Below are 25,638 nucleotides of genomic sequence, written 5' to 3' on the forward strand. Positions count from 1 at the left end.
GCAGAAACTTGTCTTTCTAACATATAGGCCATTTCAGTGTTTGAAAATAGATATCATGTTTTCTTTTAAAACCGTCTCTTTTCCATTGTGAAAAAGGGAACTGAATAGTCTCAGGTTGGGTTCCCTGAGAAGCGGACCCTGAGACCAAGGTGAACATACAGGAGGTATTAGGGAGTGTTCTTGAGCTCATCGCCGTGAAAAGAGAAGATTGGGCAGGAGTGGGCAGAGGGAGAAGGAAAGTTGTGATGCCGTTCTAATGGAAGCTCCAGCCAACCCTGTGGGAAGTTCTGAAAATCGACTGATCCTTCAGAGGTGTCTAGAGTCAGGGCAAGAGGACAAGGTCTTTCTACTCCATGACCAGCAGTCATTCAGGGCAGTTTATCCTGGAAAGGGGGCATGACTTTGGGCAAGGTGGGTCTCTCCAGCTGATACAATTCCCAAAGTGGTCTGACAGCTAAACTCTATTGCCAGGGGCATTAGCAGCAGCTTCAGTAGTTAATCCTTCATTTCAGAAGTGGGTCTGTAGGGGATCTGGGGGATGCAAAAGAGGAATCTCACATACTGATAACTCTATTTTGGGGACCGATAATAGAATGAAAAAGGACTTGTTTTTGTTTCTTATTAGCAAATAAATACCATGAACATCAAAGTGATGGAGGGTTCAAAATAATGGTTCTAGACAGATGGGGTCTACTGTACAATTCTATCTTCCCTCTGTTAATTATCTCAGTCACGGTGGCCCTTTATACACGAATGCTTTACAGATGCTCAAAAGGCAAGGTGAAGAAGTACATTCATGCAATAAATGTGACTGGGAATCTTCATTAGGAGATAAAAATGTAAGTGGGGAAGCGTAGTGAGCTGCAAACTGAATTATATCCCTGTCCTTCATCCTAGAAGATGACGCTTCTTGTGATGATCACAGTGCATGCTGGGTGCCCGCAAAGATGGATGCGTGGCCACCGGTCCTTTCCACTCCATGCACACATGAAGATTGCTCTTTGATTTGTGTCTTTGGCCATAATTTGCATAAGCCTGTCACTGCCTGCAACTTATAGTTAGCCCAAAGCTTTGTTGAAAAAGAGCTGTCCCATTCCCGACTGCTATATACCAGATTGATATGTCCACTAAATTAATAACACTGGACCGCTCATTATACCAGAAAACATTTGCCCAAGCTATAACTCTGTCTCCTGATTTCTGTTTGGCTTCATTAACCTCTTCTTGATGCCACAGATAAAATGGTCATGTAAGGCATCTTTTATTTAATGAAGGATTGGCAAGATAAAAAGTTGAACGGGGCATCGATGGGAGAGAGGAGTCAGAAAGGATGATTGTGGAGGATGGTAGAATTAGGTAAGAGGAGGGTATGGTGGGGGTGAGCTGGGGCCACATTAGTTTTTCTCCTTGCTTTCACCTTTTGTTATTGGGTTTCTTTACATAGTAGCTGGCGGTTTCTTTAGGAGCTCATTTATAACTGTGAGAGGGTTTTAAGAGAAGACCAAGAGAAGAGGGTAGGGTTGGTATATACTAGATTGGTTTTCTTTTAAATTTATTTTCATTAGCGTGGGCTCATTTACTATGGACCCTCATGGATTATTTCTCAGGGCCATCTCTCCCTGTGTATTTGAACCAGCTGTGGTCTCGCAATAGATGGAGAGTTGTGCGTATTCAAGAACCTCCTTGTGATAGGATATGTTCCCTTATCATAGAATGGGTTAAATTCCTTTGTTTACAATTGGGATTACTTTCACCCTTAGCCTGTACATTTTAAGGTATATTCGGAAGCTTTTGTCACTTTGTTACATCCACTAGGTTTTGCAAAAACTCAAGTGGAAAAAGGGAATTTGGGGAATCCTCCAATGAACCATTGTTTGGAAGTAACAGGAAAACAAATAGCTTTTCCTCTAAAGCCTTTCAGGATGGGTGGTTCTATCGCCGACCTTCCTTTCCTGTTGTGGTTCTCTGTAGACCCCTGCCAAGTCTTGGAATAATTAAACTTTGTTGTCCTGGAATCCCACTATAATCCTATAACCTAAGGACAAAGCCCGCATTACCTGAAGAACAGTACTTGTGTTGTAGTAGGAGACCAGGGGCAGGTGGGGCAGGGGGCAGGGGCTGGCCGCAGTTTGGAATAAGCACACATGAAGTCCTTATTTTATTCTGAATGAATTCGTCCTCCTCCCCGCCCGTTCTTCCTGCCCTACACGCTCTACCTCTCTGAATTCCCTGGTCCTGTGAGACTCCTCTCTGACCGTATGTTTAAGCCAGAGGAGGGAGCTATGATAAGCACCATTTTACCCCTAGCAGAAAGAATTGCCCTCAAATGACTAAGGGGATTAGTCACAGTCTAATGTGACAGTCATTCTCCTGTTTCCTTCTGGATTGCCTGTGGGAAATGTGCAAAGTTCAAGCCACATGAAGCAATCACAGCTCTGGCAGAGCCAAAGGGCTGGTGGCTTTCATTGACGAATCAGGGTCTCTGGATACCAGCTGGGTATTTCCCAACCTGTATTTTTTTCAATAGTGGGTGCCCCCCAAATGCTCAGCAATTTCTCGGCTATACAAGAATATGTTCCTGAACTAAGAAATCGCTGTATAATTTTGTTTAAAAGACTGGTCTCTTGTGACTGTACTTTGAAGCTCTAGTCTGGGGGATAGAAAAGAACTGCCGCCTTTAGAAAGACACAATTTTGTTCACCTGGATTGTTCTAAAATGGAGATGAACCATCGGATAAAAGATAGGGGCACTGACAAGAAAAGAGATGCCATTACCCAGGAGGAAGTCAGGGGAAAATGGATTGAGAAAGAAGGACAAGGCCGAGAGGGTCTTCATCTTATTGTTTCAGATTCTTCTAGCCGGAAGGCAGAGATAAAATGCAGGGCTTGACATGTCAGAACAGCAGGTGAAATACAGCTTAAAATGGAAGAAATTTAAAATGGCTTCTTCCTCAAAAGGAGGGAGAAAACATAAGATTCTCAGAATTGACAGAAGGTTATGTGTATAATACACAGGTCAGACAGAGACCTGTGGCATTAGACAGGTAGGAGGAAGAATAATCTTCTATGTGCTGCTCTAAAATAAACTCTAATCATACATGAGCTTGAATCCAAGACCTTCCAGCTTGTGGCTTAGATACACTGTTTGCGCCTTACTCTAACTTGCATTATCTCATTGTCACAGTGGAAAACGGAAAACTCAATGTGCTGTTAATTCAACAGTTATCTCTGTAGAAAATATACTGACCCAATCTTATAAACCCCATGTGCTTCTCCCTGATATCTGTACCTGAGTACCACCCCCTGCTAGGCCAGTGTTCTCATACCGCCTCTGCCCATAGGTTTAAGCATAGATGGATGGTAGTCCCATTTATTCACTCTGAGTGATATACATCCACAATTGTGATGAGTTCAGAAGGCTCAAAAAATGAAAAGTGTGTGTATCCCTACAACTCATTTGACAGTGAAAGCTGACCCAAACTGATGTGAGGCCATTTAGAGTCTTTATCTCCCTTAAGGCGACTCTTTATGTGTTTCCTGATAGAAATATTCACATATTTGATTGTGGGAAGCTTCCCTGTGCTCCAAGGATTTCAGACAATGCGAATATAGACCTATGTTGATTTCCCGCCTCGAATCTAGGAGGTAGTTTTAGGAAGAAAGGTGTTAGAAATGTTTGCAATTCAAACACCCCATTTTAAAAGGCATGTGAAAAAGTAAACAATGAACATAAACCTTTGTATCCAATTGATTCAAGCTCTCCCTTACCATCTTTGGTTTCTTTCTTTTCTTTCTTTTTTTTTTTTTTTTTTTACCTTTTTACTACTCTAGGATGAATCCTCCATGTTCTTCCAGTTTGGCCCATCAATTGAACAGCAAGCTTCTGTAATGCTCAATATCATGGAAGAGTATGACTGGTACATCTTTTCTATCGTCACCACCTACTTCCCCGGCTACCAGGACTTTGTAAACAAGATTCGCAGCACCATTGAGAACAGCTTCGTGGGCTGGGAGTTAGAGGAAGTCCTCCTGCTGGACATGTCCCTGGATGATGGAGATTCTAAGATCCAGAACCAGCTTAAGAAGCTTCAGAGCCCCATCATTCTTCTTTATTGTACTAAGGAAGAAGCCACCTACATCTTTGAAGTCGCTAACTCCGTAGGGCTGACTGGCTATGGCTACACATGGATTGTGCCCAGTCTGGTGGCAGGGGATACAGACACGGTGCCCTCGGAGTTCCCCACCGGGCTCATCTCTGTGTCCTATGATGAATGGGACTATGGCCTCCCTGCCAGGGTGAGGGATGGGATTGCCATAATCACCACCGCTGCTTCTGACATGCTGTCTGAACACAGCTTCATCCCAGAGCCCAAGAGCAGTTGTTACAACACCCATGAGAAGAGAATCTACCAGTCCAACATGCTAAATAGGTGAGTGTGGGACAGAGGGCGCCCTGATGGCAGAGGTCAGGGGAGGGCCTTTCAGGACTGGGGTTGGAGGTTCGGAAGCACTGGGAAAAGCAGTTCAAGACGTCAGAGGTTGAAGGCCAGCCACGGGGATGGCAGTTGTTGGTGATGGCGGGAGTGTTTCAGGTCCAAAGCTTGCTGTGCTGGGTTTCTGTTCTAAGAAAGACACAACATCTCCCGCTTATTGATCACTTCCTAAGCACTAGGTGTTACTCAAAGGTCTTGCAGGTTTGACCTCATTTAACCTGCAAAGCAGTACTCTTATTAGGCAGGTGTTAAAGAGTTGCTTCTATTTTATGATCCAAGAGAATAAGGTTTGTAGGTGTAAACTGTCCACAGTCAGTCTCCAGGGAAGAGGTTCAGTCTGGAGTTGTGACCAGGCCTCTGCGGGCCCCTACATATTTGACCGCCATTAAATACACAATGGGCATTGACATGAGAGAGGACCTACCAGTCCCTTTACTTAGGACTGCTGCTGTACTGGGGTGGGGAATGGACAATAGGTCACATGGGTCTGGAGGCACATGAAGAGGGTCCTTCCCTTGGTTTTTGTCTCCTTCCCTTCTCTCTGCCTTTTAAGTGTGAGAGTGCTGCCGTAGAAGCAACTTCTATAGTTGCTCTCAGTCTGATTTCTTCAGTAGGAAGAAGACATGGGTGGAGTTCTGCTCCCCTGGCCTCGCCTCATAATCCAGCCGTGACTCCAGCGTATCCTCTTGTGGGTGTTACATGACCGTGTAGGGCAGAAGAGTCTCTACGAGGTTCTGTGATTTGTAGAAAACCACTGCACGTGAACACTGTAAAAATTCAGACCACGCAGAAGACCACAAAGAAGAAGGAAAGGATAAATTTAAAAAAAAAAAAAAAAAAAAGAAGAAGGAAAGGAGAAAAATGGCCTTAAAGCCAGGGAACCAGAGATAGTCACTGTGGAAATAATTAGTGAACATCTTTCTAGCTATTTCCCAATGTGTGTAGACCTATATGCGTATAAGTCTACAATTTTACCTAAATGGAAACATAATTGTACCTGCTGTTCAATAACCTTTCTTTGACTCGACAGTATGTTTTGGACCTCAATTTTAAATTCATTATGAATTATATCTGACAAATAGAAAGCTATGCAAAAAGCACATACTCCAGTACCATCCAGCTTAAATAAAATATCAAAGGGCACGCTGGGGAGGTTGAAATACAGTTAGCGGAGGTTGAAGGTGTACCTGCTTATACTTGTTTAACCTCTGGAAGGGAGTTGGGCTAAAGCCTCTTGACTAAGCTCTTAGTTTAGAGTTGCAACTAAAGCTACTTTTTTTTTAAAGGTTTATTTATTTTAGAACGAGTGAGCGCGAGCAGGGGGAGGGACAGCGGGAGAGTGAGAATCCTCAAGCAGACTCCCCACCAAGCACAGAGCCTGATCCCAGGACCCTGAGATCATTACCTGAGCCAAAATCAAGAGTCAGATGCCACCGAGGCGCCCCCTAAAGTTCCTTTTACTGTAGCTTTATCTGTAATCCAGTCCTACTACTATCCCACCTTGAACTCTGCTTTCGGCCGAGCCTAGTTTTCACTGCTTGTTTGGTACAGTCTTGGTTTTCTTCCTCCCTCTCTAGTCATTCTATCTCAAAGTCCTTGGTGTGTCTTCTTCCTTTAGACCTCTCTTAAATATTGGCATTACTCAGGGTTTTGTCCTAGACCCCCCTCTTTTGCCCTCCATTGCCAGGGCTACAGCTGACGTCTGTAAGTTCCCCCCAATTGACCTCTGGTTGAAACCTCTCCGGTGAGCCCCAGTCTGTATCCCCAGCTGTGACTAGATAGGTTCCTCTAGTCCACAGGGCCTTAGAACACACCATAGCTCTCCCATTCCCCTCCTACCCTCTTCTGGACAAATCAGTACCACCTGTAAAGGCTATATCCTATTACCCAGTTCCCTCAAGTAAAAATTGCCCAGGGGTCCTTGCTTTCACACCCCCTGCCATCTCCTCGCTGACCATCTCCTAGTGCCGTTTCCCACGGATTTCCTCTGGAGTGTGCTTACCGGCTGCATCCCTGTTCCGTGTCCCTGGTCCGCTCTTCCTACCTGCATTGCTGCATGGCCTCGTAAATATCTTCTGGCTCCCTGTACTGCTTCCTTCCAATCTACACTGTAGCCAGAGTGATCTAAAATGAAAATGTGATTTCATCACTCTCCTGCTTAATGCCTTCAGTGGCTTTTCATTGCTCCTGTAATGAAGTCCCATCTCCTTGATGTGGTTTCTAAAATCTTCCACTGCCTAGGCCCGCCTGTCTTTCCAAGACTGTCTTCTGACACACTCTCCCTCGAACACTGTATTCTTGCAATACTGCACCTGCTTTAGTTCTTTGAAAATACCATGTTCTTTCTCGCTTCTAGCTCTTTTCTCTGCCTTGAATATATTCCTCCAGCAGCCCCTTCCCACCAGTAAGTAAATGCAGATGCTCCTTCACCTGCCTCCTTTCCATTCCTCAGGCTTCCGCCCTGGCCTCACTTCCACAGAGGAAGCTTTCCTGGACCCTGGACTAACGCAACCCTGTTACGTGCCTTCGCCGCATCTTATGCTTTCCCAGTAGAGCCACTCTTGAGACAGTTGTAATTCTGCACTTTGTTATCACTTGTCCCTGTAAGTTCTGGGAAAGCAGTGACCTCTCTGTCCTACTTATTTCCATGCCCCCCCCCCCCCGACAGTGCTCTGTGTGGCAAAGGGAAGAAAGACACCTAGAGTGAATGAATGACGTCCTCCAAGATACTGAGCTGCCCAGGGCATTTACCTCCCCTGCAGGAGCTTTCTTGTTCTGCTCCTCTTTGCAAGATAATAGAGATTTCCTTGAAAAACTGTTTATTTGGTTCTGTACATTCAGGTTTTCTCCTATGGTCATTAGTGTTAAAGTAAAATCTGATGCAGATTACTCTACCAAATATTGGTTCTTTAAAACCAAAACTAACCAAAATGTCTGCCAAACAATGTGAGGAAATCAAATGAGTGTTAACGTCAAGTCCATCAGTTTTGGTCCAGGAATGCCTGTTTTTATCCTTAAAACTTTGTCCAGGTAAACAGTCATCTATAGTAGATATTCTCATTTGCCACTTGGCTTACTTTCCATTAGAATGCAAGTGTTCTTCTCTCTGAAGCCTGGTCTCTCTGACCACTATATCTTTAAAACCGCGCTTGGTTCTAACTTTTGTGACCCTGTCTTGTGGCCACTCAGAAAGGGAGCCCTCCTCAGACGTTATTGTCAAGATGGCCACAAATACCCACGGCCATCTTAGCCAGTGTAGCAGTCCTAAAAAGAACAGGGATTACCCAGTCCAGATGATTCATAAATTCCTTGAGTCTACCAGGGTAGAGCAGAAAGTCCACTTTGATTCCCATGTATACTGCCTAAGAAGAGTCTTCAGACTTATCAGAGCACTTTTCCATGAAGGGCTTTCCTCGCTGAACTTTCTCTTCTGCCCCAATTCCCTGATATTATTTTTTTTTTGGGGGGGGGAGGTTCTGTATCTAACTGCCTTGAGACCTCCTCTCTTGGCTGTCTGCACACCTGCATCCCTCATGCACCCCCATCCTTTCCTTCCCTCCTCTCAAGCACAGCTCCTCCGGGCTCTTGAATCCAATCTCTAGCCTCTCTTGAGAATATTTGAATATCCTTTTCTATCAAGGCCAAGAAAGGATTGGGGTTGACTAACAGGGACTATAAGGAGCTAGCCTCAAAGTCTGAGCTATGACCATGTGGCACAGCACTCGGAATCATCAGTGGAATTCAATTAGGCTCAACTCAGTCCCAGCTCCTCCTACTTACCCTGGTCTGAAATCGGCCTCTTCCTCTTCTTCAACGCCCCCCACCCCACCCCCACCCCTGTCCCCCTTTCAAGAGCTCTGGTCTCACTAGGGTCACTCTTTTAAATAACAAACCAAACAGCCACACCATTTAGCCACAGCGGGAGATCTTTGCAAATAAAATTGTTGCAAACGGTTGGTTGTTTTATGAGGCTGACTTTTTCTTTGGCCCTCTGCTCTCTGCAACAGCCTCCTCAGGAGGTATCTGGGACTGACCCAGCCCCAGGTAACACCAGAAATATAGAGTCAGGAAACGGTTTCTCCTCTTCCTTTCTGAAAACGCAGGAACGTTAACAGGCCCTGTTGTCTCCGGAAGCATTGTAAGGGGAAAGTAAAGTTCCCGCTTACACCTGACCAAACTATGCCTTTCTTTCTGTTTAAGTCTAGACTTAGGGAACAGGGATTGGAGACTCTATGTTATCACTGAATCCCATAGACAGACACACATTTGAAGTGACTCACTTGTTAGTTACCAAAGGAAGATTTTTTTTTTTAAAATGACACATAAGCATTCTCAGAGAGGATCCTTGAAATAAACATTATTTATCAGGTATCAATCCAAATTCCCTACTGGTAACCGCTTAGCTCCCTGAAGCTTGGCCAGCCAGATATGATTTTGGTGACTATCTCTAAATAGGCTCTAGGTTGCTGGACAAGACTGGCAAGGTTGCAAGAAATATATAAAAACCCAGTTAAATTGGAATTTTAGATAAACAGTAACTAATTCTCTTAGCATAAATCTGTCCCAAATATTGCATGGGGCATATGATATGAAAAGAAAACTTGTTTATCTGAAATTCAGATTTAACAGGGCTCCCATTTTGTTTTGTTTGTGTTAAATGTGACAATCCTATTTTGTACACTAATAAGAATTAATTTTCAGTTGGAAGTTTGTAGCATTCATTTATGCCTTATTAGTAAATGTAGCCCAGTGCCCCATACTGTTGCCCAAGACATGCTGAGATAGAGTTTTATTCCAACTGGGAACTTTATTGGATTGAAAGAGTTGAATAATTTCTTCTGTCATGTGTTCTCTAAGTGAAGGATCTTCTTAGTTCCTGAGAAAAGTCTTAACGTTTTGGTACCAGACGGTCTGAAAGTGTTTAGAAAGTGATTAGGCCAGTCGTCTAAACCTGTCTTTATTCCCCTGAGCTAGAGAAGAATTGTTAGCTATTAGTAGGCACATGTCTATATTTTTCCTTTATCACTTCCCCGGGGGGAGTAGCAATTGTTATTTTCCTTTTCAATGTACGCTCCAGTACTCCGCTAGCCTGTTTCTGTCACTCAGGTGACGGCGCACTGGCCATTGACCTCCAGGCTCAATGTCTGTCCTGAGCACCCACCCAGTGCTCCCGACTTTTGGAAAAAAGCAGGTGCTCTTTGAGATGGCTGGATCTCAAGACAGCACACTTCTTATGAATCGTGCCTAATTATTTCCCCCTGGTGTCCTCAGTGTTCCTACTCAACATTTTTACTGCAGCCTCCTTCCTCATAAAAGTTGCCATCTAAAAGGCCAGAATCCTCCTCTTGGCCCGGTGTTTGAGAGGCGAGGATAGCTGTTGGGAAGAAAGGCGCTCTGCGGGGCTCCCCCTAGGAGAGCTGTCATGAGCTCCATCGTCCTCTAACCTTGAGGCAGACTGCCTAGCCTCAGACCCATTGTAGTAGCTGGATCGTTCCCAGGGGAGGCCCACTTGACTCTCTTGGCCTGAAGAGTGCTGAGAGGTTAAGAAATAAATGAGGATTTGAGTCCATTCATTTTTAGACCCCACGGCCAAGAGCTGCTTGGTCATTACCCATCTTTTCGTTAATAAATGTTCATGGAGTGCCACGCATGGGCAGATTTCTGGGAAAGCAGATATGTATTATAGGTTCACTTTACATAATTTACATGTGAATAGCCGAAAGCTTCCATGGAAGCATAGTTAATAAGTGGGCTCTCGGGCATAGTGACCCTTCACCTGATTAAAGAAAGCCACTGGAGTCTAAGGAAAGCTACATTTTCATGTGAAATCCATAGTACAGCAAGACACACCTGTGTGTATAGAGAGAGATGTTATCTGCTCAGTGGTGTAGGAGATACAAATTGGGAGAAAAAAATAACTCAGGAATTTACTAACTGTCCTGAAAGATCTGTTCAGTGCTTTCACTGCCCATGGAAAAATGACTCAATTGAGGGTTATTCAGACTCTCCTGTTTTCTTCTCATCTTCCCCATTCTCCTATCGGATGTATAGTCATTTCAGTAAGTGATCTGAGCTTCCTTCCCTTAAATTCAAACTTGTGAAAAGCATTCACACATGTTTAGCCCTGAGACCCCCTATGTGATTCCTTCCATGATCACTACCTAATTCTGTGGCTGACTTGTAAAATTTAAAACACACCCGTGACGTCACTGGTGTTTCTTTCCTCTTTCTTCTCTTCTGTTTTCTTCCTCCTCCTCTTCCTCCCTGCTCTTCTGCTTCTTCTTCCTCCTTCTTAAAAACAAAACAAAAACAAAAAAACCCAACTATTTACCTTTGGAGGAGAGGACAGGAGATAAAGGAGGAGTGACTGGGAAAAGACTGCCATTTCATGGGGGACAAGTTTGAGGTGGGAGAGGATGCACATCTGTGCTGGGAGCAAAGACACAGGTGGTCCGTTGTCCGTGGGAAGGAACAGAATGGTCTCGAAGGGGACAGAAGCAGAGCAGACTACAGCAGTGGCTCTCAGTGGAGGATAGCAGATTCTGCCTCGGGAAGGACACGGGTCGGTGGCAATGGTAAGGGTTAAGAAGAGAGTCATAAAGTCTATGCTGAGAAGCAGCCAGGCTGTGGAGGTTAGGAAGTCCAGAGTTGGTTGTCTTTCTGAGGACCTACCGCACACCAGGCATCATGCAGTTACTGACCCTTGCAAAAATCCTGACCCGTGCACAGATCTCTGGGAGACACTCTTGATTGCTCTGTGAGCAGGACAAGTTGAATGCCCACCCCCTCCCTCCCAAGAGCTCAGTACCCCCATCTCTTGCTTCATTTCTCTCGGTAGCCCTCACCTGACCTACAGTATACATTTGATTCTTAAGTATTTTTGTTGTCTTACTCCTCTTAGTTGAATTCAGACTTCATGAGAGCAGGGTTGTTTTTTTGTTTTTTTTTTTTAAACTAGCACAGTGCCCAATACGTTATAGGCACTTGATAAATATTTGGCAGCTAAAAGCACGAATGAAAAGAGGAGTCACTGCTCCCATTTTATGTTTCTAAGAGACTTGAGGCGCAGGGCCCCCCAGCTTAGCCAGTGTGATGTCAGGGTCTGGCCTGGCTCTGCCCCAGGCATCTGGTTTCAGCCCCTCACTCTGCTGTGCATTAACCAAGCTTAAAGGACCCTCCTGTCCCTGAAAATCAAAATTGGAAGAGTCCTTGGCTAATGGTCTCATCCAACCCTTTCAATACGTGTATTCCCACGGAAGAGATGGGAGGAGGCTGAGTGATTTTACAAACATGGGATCAGAGTCTCAGGGTGGTCACTGACCTGTTAGAGGCGGGGGTGGGGGGTGGGGGCGGGCAGCGCCCTGGTGTACTGATGGCAGGAGCGGCGCTCTTCAGAGAGCGTGCTCCCTGCTTGACCATGTCCTCTGAAGGGCTGGCCGGCAGTCAGACCTGTCTGTTAACCTTTGCCCTGGTATGGCCATAGCCCCATGATTCTTGCTCCCTTGGTTCTTACCCAGACAAGGGTGCTAATTCACAGTTAATGGGAATTGAAGCTGGCGTTATTTAGGGATTGAGGGGGAGTCATTTCTCCATCTGCTCTCTCTTCCCACCAGAGAATAAAGGCTGGCTGGGTGGAGGTAAGGATGGAGGCGAGTTGCCAGAAAGCTAGAGTACTGTCATTTATGGTTACAGACATGGGCTGGAAGCCTGAGTGAAGGCTGGACCGTAGCTGGCCAAGGTCAGCCTCACGTGAGCATCTTGAGAGCAGAGATAGTTCTGTGGCTTTTGCATCTAGATAGGACCTCACACATCTCAAACAAATAACAGTTTGAGCCTTTCCCTTGTTTCCTCTCCTAAGGTGTCCGGGATACATAGGCGGCCTTCTCCTGGAAGGAGCTCTCCGGGACCTGATGTGGCTGCTAAGGATTTGGAAGGATCGGGGTGTTCAGCAGGCAGTGGGGCAGAGGAACCTTCCCTCGACTTTTTCGGGGTTTTATCAGTGGCTCCTTCTCTTCTGGGAGGGCCTGGCGGAGTTAGCGTGCCCAGACTGGCACCAGTCCCCAAGCTGGGCCGGCTGGTCACACATGAAGGAGCTGCTGCTGACAGATTAGAGCTCCCCGCTGCTGAAATCTGTTCCCCCTTGTCCGGCTTCCAGCAGCAACAGCCGGACGGGGGCAGCCGCTGCCTCCCTCGCTGCTCGGGCTTTCTCTTTTCCTCATTCATCACCGCCCCGCTCCACCCTCCACCTTTCTTTCTTTCGCTGTTTCCATCTCTTTTCTCGATGGGATTATTCTGTTCACTGATCTTTGGCCGCCCTTCTCACCTGCTTTCATTTAAAAGCCTTCATGTCTTTCCTGCCTTTAGCTTCCAGTGTTCACAGATGACCGTATGTAGAATTCTTGCATGCATGTGTATATACATAGAGTCACACATGTGTGTGTTTCACATTCACAGAGCACATATTTATGTGTGTACATTTTCATCTGTCCAATGGAGTCATGTGTTGAAAGAGCTAGATAGAAACACTTTTGCATAGTAAATTCCCTCATTCTTCTTACCACCGAGACTGTTTAGTTGATCACCTGAGAAGGGTTGTCTGTGAGCTAGACGTTGGGAGGAAGCCTTTCACATGGCTTGCCTGGCGTTAGTTCTGTGAATATCAACTAGCTATTTCCTTCCAGTCTTAATTCCATTTTTATCGTCACGATGGCTCTAAGGATCATTGCCAAGTATCCCTAGTGCATCCATTGTTTGGTCAAAGGAGGTAGACTCGGGAGTCAAGTGGTTCTAAATGCTTTTAAGAAACCCATAAATGTCGTCTTTTTCAAAGGACAGATTTTTCCTGACAAAGCAACAGAAAAAGCCATGGAAGCCACACTGTGACAATATTGTATTCATGCAAAACCATCCTTTTCACAGTTCCCTGGAAGAGTTCACAAAAGGAGTCCAGATGAGGACATGTGTCAAAATACAGTTAGTGTTTGACATCAGGGCTGATGATCACAAACCTCAAATTCATAATCCTGCTAATGATGCGGATAATAAAAATGACCATTTTCATAGAGAGAATCTTCATGTATGTAATCTCACTGAATCATCACTATAAACACATGAGGGCTTCTTGGATCCGCTGCATAGATTACCTGTGGATATCAACAGAGAAAACTCAGATACTTACTTTTCATTTTCCCAGTGGCATTTCCAGACACTCTTACCCACTTTTTTCCCCCTCCTTGAACAACTGGTTCTTTACTTGAGGCACCGGTGACTTTACTTGAGGCAAAAAATAGCACAATAGAATATCATTATAATGTGGTTTATCATGACGTAGATCTTAATGTGTCAAATCCCTCTCATTATTGACTAGAGAAGAAACCAAGTATGTGTGTGTGCATGTGTGTGTTATAGACTATGGCTTAAAATAGTGATGCCACAGCCTACCCAGGGTCATTATTCTCATTGTTTTGTTACCACACGGCATGTGTGTTCATACATAGTTACCTCTGTTACCTGGGAGAGGAGAGGTGATATATGCAACAACCTGATGTAGCTGGAGCATAACCCAGAACCATGAATAAAGCCGAAAAGGGCTTTGGACTAAAATCACTGGCACAGATCCTTGTCCTAAAGTAAATGTGGTTTATTTTAACTTAGAGTTCATTTACTCTAACTTTATATATACCTCTAAGAAGCTTGTGGAGCAATTGTGTTAGATATGGCCTGGAGGGTCAGTACCCCAGTTTAAACAGGATACATAAACATATATACGCAACTAATGAATCGTTGAACACTACATCAAAAACTAATGATGTATTAATATGTTGGCTAACTGAACATTAAAAAAAAAAAAAGGGATACATTGACATAATTAGGCGGTCTGTCCAGAGCTGGTATGGTAGCTGCATGATTGTCAGGACCCAGGTTCCTGCTAGCTTTCTCTTTTTTCGTTTATAGGCTGTGGCCTTCGCCCCCATGCCCATATGGCTGCCAAACTCCAGTTTCGAGCAGCAGATTAAAGTTAGGAAGGAGGCTGAGCTCATCTAAGGAGGTTACCCAGAATTCCCACACTTTGCTTATAGCCCACGGTCAGGAATCAGTCAGTGGTCGCAGCTAGCTGCAAGGGAGGTGAACAAGTTTAGTTTTTGACCTGGTCAGTAAGACGCCCAGTCAAAAATCAAAGTTCTGTTAACTAGACAGATGGTCAAGGACCTATCGTTGGTAGGCCACCGGTAGTATCAGAGATACTTGCTTCTCTATTTCCCAGATGACAACAGCTTAGAAATGATGAACATGATGGAAATCAGGCAGGCCAGCTGACAGCATTAAGAAATAACCAACAGAATGGTAAGGTGCCTAAAATATTAGAAAAACCCAGCAGAAGACCTTGAAAGGAGCACTTGTCTAAGACCATCTGGGGCAAACTGCCCTATACTCCCCAGGAAGCATATGCCCCCTTTAAAACATCCCTGTATAAAGAATAGTGTAGTCATTGTTAGGTCATTATTAAGAGCTTAAAATATATTGATTATCTTTGGTTTAAGAAGTCAAAGAACTCTATAATACCTTTCTAAAATTTTCCATTTAAAAGGCTTCCTATAATCAAGAAAGAGCTTGGTAGTTAAAAATACTAAGCTTCAGCAATTTGGAAAATTTACTTTAAAAAAGGTTATTGAGTGAATACTATGTGCCAAGTGCTTTATAAGGCCTCATTTAATCTTAAAAGTTACTCTGTGGAGACATTATTACTTCCATTTTTCATAGAAATTGAGATCCCAAAAGGTTAAGTCACTTGCCTACTTTGCTTGGGTTTCAAACCCAAGTCTTTATGGATTCCAGGTGTACTTTGCCCCACGTTGCACATCTGAGGGTCCATTCTGAGGGCTGTCTCACTGCTGAGCAGAGTCAGTTAGACAGGACTGGAACATTCGTGAGCACATCGTTAGCCTGAGGCTCAGGGTGGTTTTGTACTAACACGTTTCCTTGCTTGGCCTCTGCTGAATTCCTGTCCTGACGCCATGATAAATCCACAATCAGTCTGGGAACAGTATCCAGTGCACACATGCTAGGGATGACCCAGTCTGAGCCTTATTCCTCTCCCTGTCCCGAAGCGTATCGCACGCAGCTCTGTTTACTAGCCTTGCTGTGATCTTGCTCATGCCTGCCTTTTCTGTTTGGAAAGGATGATGATTTTTTTTTTCTTATTCCTGTATATTCCAAAGTCCTTTAGGCCACATCTGGGACAACAAGAACTTGAGTCTTTGTGGACCCGAGAGTCTTTGGAATGGAAGCGGGAGCAGGCTTTCTGTTCTAAAACCTGCCGAAACTCCTGGAGGTGACAGACCCATTGAAAATCCTGTCAAGGACGTGTAATAAAACAAAACAAGACCTTGGCCTCTGTCATGATTTACAAATGTCCTCCAGGGCCACTATTCATTTTTGACAGGTGGGATAAGTTCAGATTTGTTTAAGGCTGAAAGTTGGCCAGCAATTGGAGAAAAGTACAAATGATGCTATATCAAGAGTGAAAGAAATGTGACGCATGGGGGCCACTCCTCTGTGCCTCACACTATTACGTCCACTGACAGTTGACATTCACTGGGTATGTTCAATCCCTATTATGTACTGAATCCTGTGCTAGATGGTGGGTATACAGACAATATACATCCTCCATTTCATTGGCCCTAGGAGGAATGGGGCGTCCAGAGAAAGTTCTTTTAATTAGCTGACCAGGACCTATTTCTCTTGTAACACAACCTGACATGGCTAAGAGGCTAGCAGAACAAGCGTAAGAAACGAAGATCAGAATTTCAGAATATCATGGTTAAAAGTATCAGAATTTTCCCAGTATTTCTGGACACGAGGCCATCAAGAATCCCTTCTGGTAGAGAATAAGATAATGGAGTTAAGGAGGGGAAAAGAACCATTTTAATAGTGTGGATTCTAGTTTAATTCTCTGATCTTATTGTCACAGATGATTAGCCACCTGCAAACTTAAAACCTCCAAAGAAGAGTCTTTTGAAATATACCAGAGTCCCCTTCCCCACAGGTACACACACGCACCTTGCGTGCTTGCTCACCTACAAGTTTAAAAATAGGAACCCCGGTGTTGCCATGACTCCCAGTGCTACTGAGCAGCCTTCCTCTCCCTCGGGTGTGCTTGCACTTCAGAATATACGGGTTAGCAAGGATCTGGCTCAGAGCGGCCTCTAGCGGCTCGATCCTCAGGGACGTGCTTCCTTCCCGGATCATTCAGCCCAATTCCCAAATTAACCCACACTAGACAAGTTGAACACTTGTGTGTTCTGACACATCCTCCCTGTGGTCAGCTCTTTGCAGAATCGTTCTCATCGGCAATGCATAACAAACCAGTTGACACCTACTGTGTGCTCAGAACTGTGGGGTACGGTCCAGTAGTTCACTGTCTTGTAGGAGGCCCAAGATCCGCATCCCACACACACTTAGCAGCAGCAGGGGAGCTGGGGTGGGAGAGGTAGTGATGACAAAGGAGGTAATTCAAATAAAGTATGTTTGCTCTTATCATCAGAAGTTAACATTTTCCTTTTTCAGATAAAGGAGACTTCTAAAATGTATCGCTGATTCAACCAGCTCAGGGAAGTGTTAATATGCTGACTTGCTCCCATGTTATCTTCCGTTCCCTGTGTTTTGAGTTCCCTGTGTCAGTACATCTCAGTGCTCACCGTGTGGGGTTAGATTTGCCTGGGGAGCTTTAAGAAACCATACAGATCTCAAGGCCCAACCCTGCAAAATTCTGAATGGGAAGGAAGTAGGGGCCCCGGGAATGAACATCTATTAAAAGCTCCTAAGCTGATTCTAAAGGGCAGCCTAGGGTGGGAATGGCTGTTCTCAACTTCAGGGTCCTTTTTGTGGCCCCAGTGAACAGAATGGGGTGAAAGGCAATGATAGTTTTGCCGAAATTTGAATTTGGTGCTAATGAAAGCATCCTTTCTTTGATTCTTTCCTAATGATCAGTCTAAAAATTGGGATTCCCTATTAGGGCTGTGAAATTCAATTTCTGGAAAGGGTAGAGGATATGGACATTTCATCAGTGATGATCGTCTTGCAGGTGATCATGATTTCCTGGTACGGTTTTTGGTCCTTTTGCTGATGCTCCATGTGTCTGTTTTGTGCAGAGAGGTGAGTTCCCATCAGTAAAGCTAGCAGCATGAGCATCAAAACAAATCTGACTTTAAATGGCGTTCCAGTTCTTCTGTACATAGATTGATTACAAACCCCAAAGAAACAGAACTTCAAAGCTTCGAATTTGATGTCTGCTGGTCTTGAGAAATTTATGCTTTGCTAAATTTTGGGCTGGACAAGTGGTTTTAAAATGAAAGTTATTAGCACTAGAAAATGATGTTCTTTGTATTACTACGCTGTTATTACATTTAATGGAATTGCTCCCTAAAGTGCCACAGAATGAAATCAAAGGGAAAACAGTTTAGAATGAGGAAGACACAGGATGAGGGCCAAGGTGAGAAAGGAAATGGTGGGCTGCCCCAGTCTCCCTACCCTTCCCTGGAGCCTGGGAGAGCCCTCCTTCAGGGGGACCAATGGAATTGGGCTTGATAATGGTCTGGCAGGGGGTTGCAGGTGGTTTCATAATGTGTGGCGTTATTGGGGTTCCTGACTGCTGTGAAAAAGCAGGAGAGGGAGGCCACAGCATCGCTTTGGAATTGTATTAAGGAAGGATGTAATTTTGCATAACAGAGCAATGCCATCTGTTTCACAAAAGACTTTGCACGGCATAGGAGACTTTACGTTTGTCCAAAGAAATAAGAAAAAGAAGAGAAACACTGCCTATTGTTGTTAAAGCCCTTTGTGATTTGTAAGAGAGAGAGAGAACCATGACAGAGTCCCCAGACACACTTACCAAGTAGGCGGTGATTAGGTGACTGTTCTCATTGCCTCTAACCCCTGACTTCCACCCAGCCAGCCGTCTCTCCCGCATTGATCACGAAGGTGCCTGGATGAACAGATGGCATTTTGCATCCCGTCCTTAAGGCCATCAGACTTGGGCTTCCTTGAATGAGCCGGAGGGAATACTGAGTCCCAAATACTTGTTCTTCTCCAAGCTCAAGATTCCAGATCTGAGCTATTGTGTAGAGCTTTCTGTCATCTCTTCACCAATAGCATAACATGAGGGAGGAACTAAGGACTATTAAGAAACACTCATTAATTGCTCCAGAGTGCATTTTCCCTCTTTGGGGCTCAACCAGGCATGTTCTAATATTGAGCTGGCTCCTCAAGGTTGAAGTGAAAATGTCTCATGCAGGCAGTCAAATCTTTATTTTGCATGTGCCCAAAGACTGGTGCCATAAGTAGGATTATGTGTTTAGCTGTTTATTTCCAAGCACATAGGGGTTTTTCCAGATTTCCTATCAGGGGCACACGAGACCGTACTGGCTTTTGCATTGGAGGAGAAGGGTGGACAAAAGGAGTTAGCGCTACTCCACGGCAGTCCTCAGACAGTTCTGGAGCTGTGAACCTTAGTGCCTGAGAGCCATGGCCATTTAGTGTTGCTTCTCTTTACAGGGATTTCCTTTCCCTTCTTGGCATTGTTTTCGTCTTGCCTCAAGTGACGTCAACTTCATTTCATCCTGACTATTTGGTGTTGTCTTAAGAACCCGGCAGCGAGGAGAAGGGGCATGACAGTTAATCTCCCCAGAGCACCTCACGGTGCTGCCCACCATGCTTCTGTGTTAAGTCAAAGGGGTGACCTAGAAAATCCAAGTATCTCCTGGAGGAGCCGAGGGGACAGCCAAGAGTGGTCGCCTGGTGGGGGTTCCCCCCCTTTTCTGTGGGAGATGATAGTTCATATATCTCAGTGTTGTCAGGAAGACTGAGATATATTTCTTTTTCTATTGCAAAGGTAAAATTGGAAAATGGGAAAGGAGAAAGCAAGCACAGCATTTGATTCAGCCTTTGAAATCTTTTGGGTCCCGTGTAAAGGACACACATGCTAAGTCTGTCAGCCCTGCCAATGACACGTGCTTCAGATTGTGAGCTTATTTATTTCCAAAAAAAAAAAAAAAAAATGCCTGTTTCTTCCATTTCTTCTGAGCACTGGGAAAGGATCCTGCTTCTCCACACTTGGTTGTACCAGCTGTCGAATCAGTCACTCTGGTTATTAGTAAGCAGCAGGGAAATGTGTCTATAAAAAAAGAAATTGACAGGAGACAGGAAGAAGGAACAGGACTTATCTAAGGGGAAGGAGACACTTCAGAAATGAATAAGAGCGGGCATGATCCTGGAATGCCTAGGTGCCGGGCCCCTGGTCAGAGCCCCAGAACATTCAGAGGAGGGAGGGTCCATCCTGACAAAGGAAAGATGCTGTAGAGGGAGGAGCTGTGTTACAATAGGAGAACAGTCTGCCCCAACATAGCAGCGTCATGCCTTGATAAGAAAATGAAAACCCTGCTTTTGTTAATTTAATTCAGGGCTAAGGAGGGGTGCATGCTCAAAATTTCTCCAATATATTGTGCTTTCCTTTACCAAGGAGGAAGAACCAGGGCCTGATCAGACATCAATTCCAAAAGCATGACAAAATCCCTGCCAAGCATCTTCCAGGGAAGGCGATGTCTAATAGTTGCATTGGATGATGAAAAGCCCATCACGTAGGCATCTGTGTTTTTTGTTTTTGTTTTTTTTTTTTTTGGATGGAGACATTATCATTGAAGACCTGAAAGTGGCTAGTATAGTCTTTCTCAAATCAAGGTGGGGATGAGGAAGAAGTTGTAGCCCATGACTTACTGAATTACATAGATTTTAGTATGCTGTAAATAATGAAGAATTGGATATCTAGAGCAGAAAGCTCACTTTTCTATAAATCTCTGATAGTTTCTTTTTATACATTGGATGAGCTATGTATTCCTTAGCAAGCCCATAAGACTCTTGAATATCTGGGCCCAACTTTCATGATTGGGCTTATCTGCATCCCTCTTCCATCTCCCCACTGTGCCCCAGCATATGCTGCTTGGGATCCAAGCAACAGCCAATGACTGGGCCACCTGACTGGCTGTTCTCTGTGACCAGTTTTTTTTTACTACTTCATATATCTGCATGGTTTGTTCTCACTAATGCTCCTCTTTGAGTTCCCCTGGTGAATACATGAATGTCGTTTAAGATCTGACTCAAGTGTCATCTCCTCATCATGAAGCCTTCTCTAACAATTCGAGGCAGAATTAGTCATTCCTTTCTTTGGGCTCCAATAGCCCTGTGTTCATACTTCTATTATAACATTTAGATATGCAAAGCAGTTCCAATTTAAAAGTATATCTGGGAGTGTCTAAGGCTGGGAAAGTCTTTTGTAGCTACCCCGGGACTCCTTGTACAGAAGACTCATATATGTTTCATTGAATGAAAATGTGAATGAATCAATAAAGATGGGAGGCAGGGCTTGTGCATGGGGAGTGAAAAAGTGATTATTTGTTTTAAAAATTAAGTATGCTATCCTTCATGTGTGAAGGTGAGTTTTCTGATTCATTGGCAGTAAAACATGGGCTCTGAACTAGTTTTCTACAGTTGTTTTATGTGCAGGGAGGGGTCATGTGGTCTTTTGCCCTATAATCTGTGACATCCTTGGAAATTATTCCTCCCTGCCCTTTGTTCCTTCTCTACATGCCATCAGTCAAACCCCAGTAACTCCTGCATGGCCTCTAAGTTACGTCAGTCTTTCCTCTCTGCTTCCGTAGTCACTGTCCTCGTTAGCTTGTGCCTGGATTCCTAGAACAAGCTGCTCCGTGTCCTTTTAATACCACACAAAGAATTTTACCCACTATCAGATTTATAATTTTCAAATATCATTTGGATCATTTTACTCATGTGATTAAGGACCTGTGGGGACTTCTTTTGGCCAAATTGAAATTTAGCATGGCAGTCCTCCTCCCTGGATATCAAATTACTGATCTCAAAACCTGATCTCATATTCACTTTCCAAAAGGGATGACTTTTCTAGGCAAACCCTTCTCTTTTCCCATCCAGACAATGTGGTCCATATAGTGGAGGGGATGATCTGCTGGGAGGCAGGAGAACATGGTTCTGTTCCCAGCTTTGCTACTAATTAGCTGTGTTACAAGTCATTTTACCTTTCCAGACTATGGTTTTCTCATTTGTAAAAGAAGGTCTTAGGAGAGGTGCTTGCTTGGAAGGAATTCGGAAGGGTTGAGCCCTATGTTCCTTGATTCTCACGTCCTTTGATTGTTTGATTTTATGAGGTATTAAATTTCTGCGTTTCCTTCCAACCTTATGATCGATGAAGTAGCTTGAATAGGTTTTGAATCCAGAATCTTGGCTTCATCCCCAGCACACTATTCTTCACCAGCTGACTTAGCACCAGAACAGGAATGGAGAGTAAGGGCCTCTGTGTTAGCCTGCCTTTTGCATGGATCCACAGAATACTGGGAGCAGTCCTTTTTCAGATTAGTTTTGGTTTTTTGGATAAGCCAAGCTTTTGATTCACTTGATAAAGAAAAATAAATGGGCCAGATTTGATTTTCTTTGATTGAAAAGATTTATTTTCTATTCTTCCTGCCTCAGCAAACACTAACCTGCAGGGATTCACAGTCTAGTTACCCAATTCCAGGCTGTCTGAGTTTCTTGACTCTGCCTCTTCCTCTTCTCAGGCCTAATTTTTGATACAGCATTTGCTTTTTAAGAAACCCACCTGAGGATGAATGAGGTCAAGGTCAGGATATGGGCCTCAAACTACTTCTTGCCAGCTTTTCTTATTTGATAGGGTTCTACTAATGGAATTGTTCCCATGCCACAGTTGAATTTTTGTGGTATAACCACACAACTCTGCCCTCCACCACTTTTCTCCATCTCAGGGGAATGGCATGTGCATCCTTCCATTCGCATGTGTTAGAAATTTGCAAGTCATCTTTGCTTCTTTCCTCTCCCTCAGCCCTTAATCTAATCAGTTTTCTAATCTTACTGGTTCTACGGTAAAAAATATTTCAAATATCTCCACTTTTCCCCCCATTTCCTCTAAAGTCCTAGTTAAATCACACACACACACACACACACACACACACACACACCACACATACACACACACACACACACACACACACACACACGATTTTTTAGTGTTTTTGTCTTCCTCGGACTAGACTATTAGCTCCATGTTGGCAGCAATGCATCGGTCTCCCACACCATTGCATTTTAATGCTTAGCACTTTAATTGGCTCAGAGCAAGCACTCATTAAGTATTCGTTGAATGAGCAAATTCACTTAAGCTAATTGTAAAATTAAGCTTGATTATCTATAGACTTGATTTCCTCTGGGCCTTTGGACTATCTATTTAAGACTTTATTTCAGGTTCTATTCTTCGATTCCTTATATTTTCAACAAATAATGCAGCACCTACTCTGTGCACAGAGCTATGCTCAGTGTGGAGGACAACACAACAGAAAAGACATGTTCTGATTCTTTTCCGATTTTAAATTTAGTTGAAGCAAAGCCTGCACGCACAAAAATGTTGAGTAAAAGTACAAGACAGAATATGACAAAATGCCTCAAATAGATAGTACAGTTAATATGCTGTAGTCAAGAAATGTTGTCTATGTAGGCTGAAGTTGCAGCCTTGAAACATTGTGGAGGATTTGGAGGCAGTGGAACTTGACCTAGCTTTTGAGGAATGTGGAATCTAGAGGTCCAAGCAAGGTGACGTTTCTCTAGTTGGGAATGATAGCATGAACAGAGATTTGGACTTGACACTTGACACTGAATATTCATGTGAGGGTTATGTTGGGATCAACTTAACCTGAGTGGAATTATAGACAAGTAATAGGAAACAAGTGTGGGGTTAAAAGTTGGACAGAGTTGGTTTTTTGAAAGACAACATGCTATAGTAGGAAAAAGTACCATATTGGGAGTTGGCATCTCATTATGTGACCTTAATCAAGTCATTTACTCTGTCTGCATCTCCTCCAAAAAAAAAAAAAAAAAAGTACGGTAAATAGCATGTATCAGTAAAAGGTAGGATTACATCAACTTTTAGTTATTCTGTGTTATATTTTTGTAAAGGATTTGAATTAGAGACCACTGGCATATCTGTCTGCTTTAGAATCTTCTATGAAACAACCTCTTTAGTTCTTGAATCCCTGGCTTGGGCTGAATGAATGTCACTCCTAACTGGTAAGTCATGAAGACCCTGAAAGTTAGATTAATGTCATTTAACCTTATCCTGGGAAGTAACCATAGGAAAGACTTGATTATGTGGTTATTTTAAGATTAATCTTGTATGACTATATGAGGCATTGGGAAAAGTGACCCAAAGGTGGGGAGACAAGTCAGACCTACTCCAAATGCAGTGAAAGGGCCAGAATGTTCGTGGTCTCCGGGATTGCAAAAGAATTTTGAAGTTTACTTCTTTAGGATCTGGTAGTATCCCATATAGAGATAATACAGGAGATAAAATATCAAAGCTGGCTTTTCAGTCTTGAGATTGAAAGGATGGTGAGAGATCAATGGAAATTGAGCAGTTGAAGTGGGAACCTGTTTTTCACAGAAGATGTGTTAAATTCTGAGCTGAGGGCTGGACATGTTCGTGAGGATATCTTGAAGTGCCTACAGCGGTACAGTCTGGAATGTGAAGTTACAGATTTGAAATTCATCAGCATAGTGTTGATACAGCTGTCAGTAACCAGCTGAGAAAAGATCAGTTCTCTCAGGAGAGCAGTTTATAGAGAAAGTAAAGTGAGATTCCAGCTGGGCCACCCAGAACAGTTGGAGGGAAGGAGGAGCAGAGAATTCAGCAAAGGTCACAAGCCTGGTGGAGGTGGAGGGAAGGCTGTGGTCATCTCAGTAAGAGGCAGGTTATTGAAGTCCAAAGAAATGACTTTTAAGAAAAAAGGGGTCAGTAGCGTCAAATATGGTAGAGAGGGCAGACATTTGTGGACTATACATATTATTTCCTCTTTTATACCGTTAACTACCATTAATTGTCAGTTGATTCGGTTTTTTTATTATTATTCAGGTCCATTGCCTAATTTTTTAATCATTTTATAATTTTTTAAACAGTGTAGGGAAAGAATTAAAGGGAAGGGAAGGATTTAAGCATTTTACTCTATTATGAGGTATAGGAAAATGTTGGTGGGGAAGGTTTTTAATACTCACTATTGGTAAAATAAAATTGGGGCCATTTGCACAGTATCAGAAGCCAGGTGGATCTCTTGGTATCCTGGCCCCTATGCCTGTTCGGTTGGTGGCTTTGGCCAGGTTACCTAAGCCCTCTGAGCATCTTCAGCTGTAAAAGCAGAGGTAACACTAAAGGCTACCTGTTATTTTCATGCTGGCCAAATGAGAACGAGTGCAAGGTTTTTAGCAGAGGCCTGATACAAAGAAAATGCTCCTTGTTAATTATCTTTTTTTTTTTTTTTGGACTATCCCTGAAGAGAATTAAATGGGATACTGTATTTATTAAGTGTACACATTGAAGATTTTATTTTCCTTCCTCATCTTTTCCCAAGACGGACAGATTTATTCAGTCAAGTTTTGTTAAGACCAAAATCTCTATGAAATCTAGACAGTTACTTGCTCCTGAATCTTCCTCGCCGTGGGCTCCCAGCATTGATTAGTCTAAAACGTGGAGAGAGCACATTTGTGAGGAATGCTGAGGTACAGGCCTGGAAATGCTACATGACGGGAGGAATGAAGTGATCTTAGTCTCTCAGTGTGAAGTGTTCTGCTGATGTCGGAATGGGGAATCATCCTGAAAGAAAAAAAAAAAAGTGTATCTTTCTGAGAGCAAAGATGCATGTGCTGACAATTTAGATTTTTGCCCAGAGATGCTGGCATTTTCTTGCTGGGGGCGGTTCTTATGTTTCCAACAGTGTTCCCACTGCGTACCATGTTCTCTCCTCCTCCCACCCCCCTACCCATATGTCTTCCTCTTTGTCTCGCCCACCCTACTCCTGGTTTCTTTCTGTCTCTCTCTTCTCATAGGTTATTTCCCTTTAGTAACAAAGTGAATCCTGTCATAGAAGATAGGACTACTTTCCCCAAACCCATTCTCCCCATCCTCAGCTATTTCTTTTCTGAAAGTTCTGGAATGGGCAAGAGATCTGGGGAACATAGTCCTTTCTACATATTCTGTTGTACTTCCCCCATGTTTCTTTTTCCT

At 43.7% G+C, this 25,638-nt stretch overlaps 1 protein-coding gene across 1 annotated transcript in view; it reads left to right on the plus strand.

The window, feature by feature from the left end:
- Positions 1–25,638, plus strand: part of GRIN2B (glutamate ionotropic receptor NMDA type subunit 2B) — a 410,126-nt gene that overhangs the window by 233,563 nt on the left and 150,925 nt on the right. Inside the window, exon 4 of the mRNA XM_027593634.1 lies at positions 3,832–4,430. Within this exon, the coding sequence (XP_027449435.1) occupies positions 3,832–4,430 (599 nt within the window). The remainder of the gene's footprint in view (positions 1–3,831; positions 4,431–25,638) is intronic.

The sequence above is a fragment of the Zalophus californianus genome, chromosome 9, assembly GCF_009762305.2.
Source record: "Zalophus californianus isolate mZalCal1 chromosome 9, mZalCal1.pri.v2, whole genome shotgun sequence".
Classification (NCBI taxonomy): Eukaryota; Metazoa; Chordata; class Mammalia; order Carnivora; family Otariidae; genus Zalophus; species Zalophus californianus.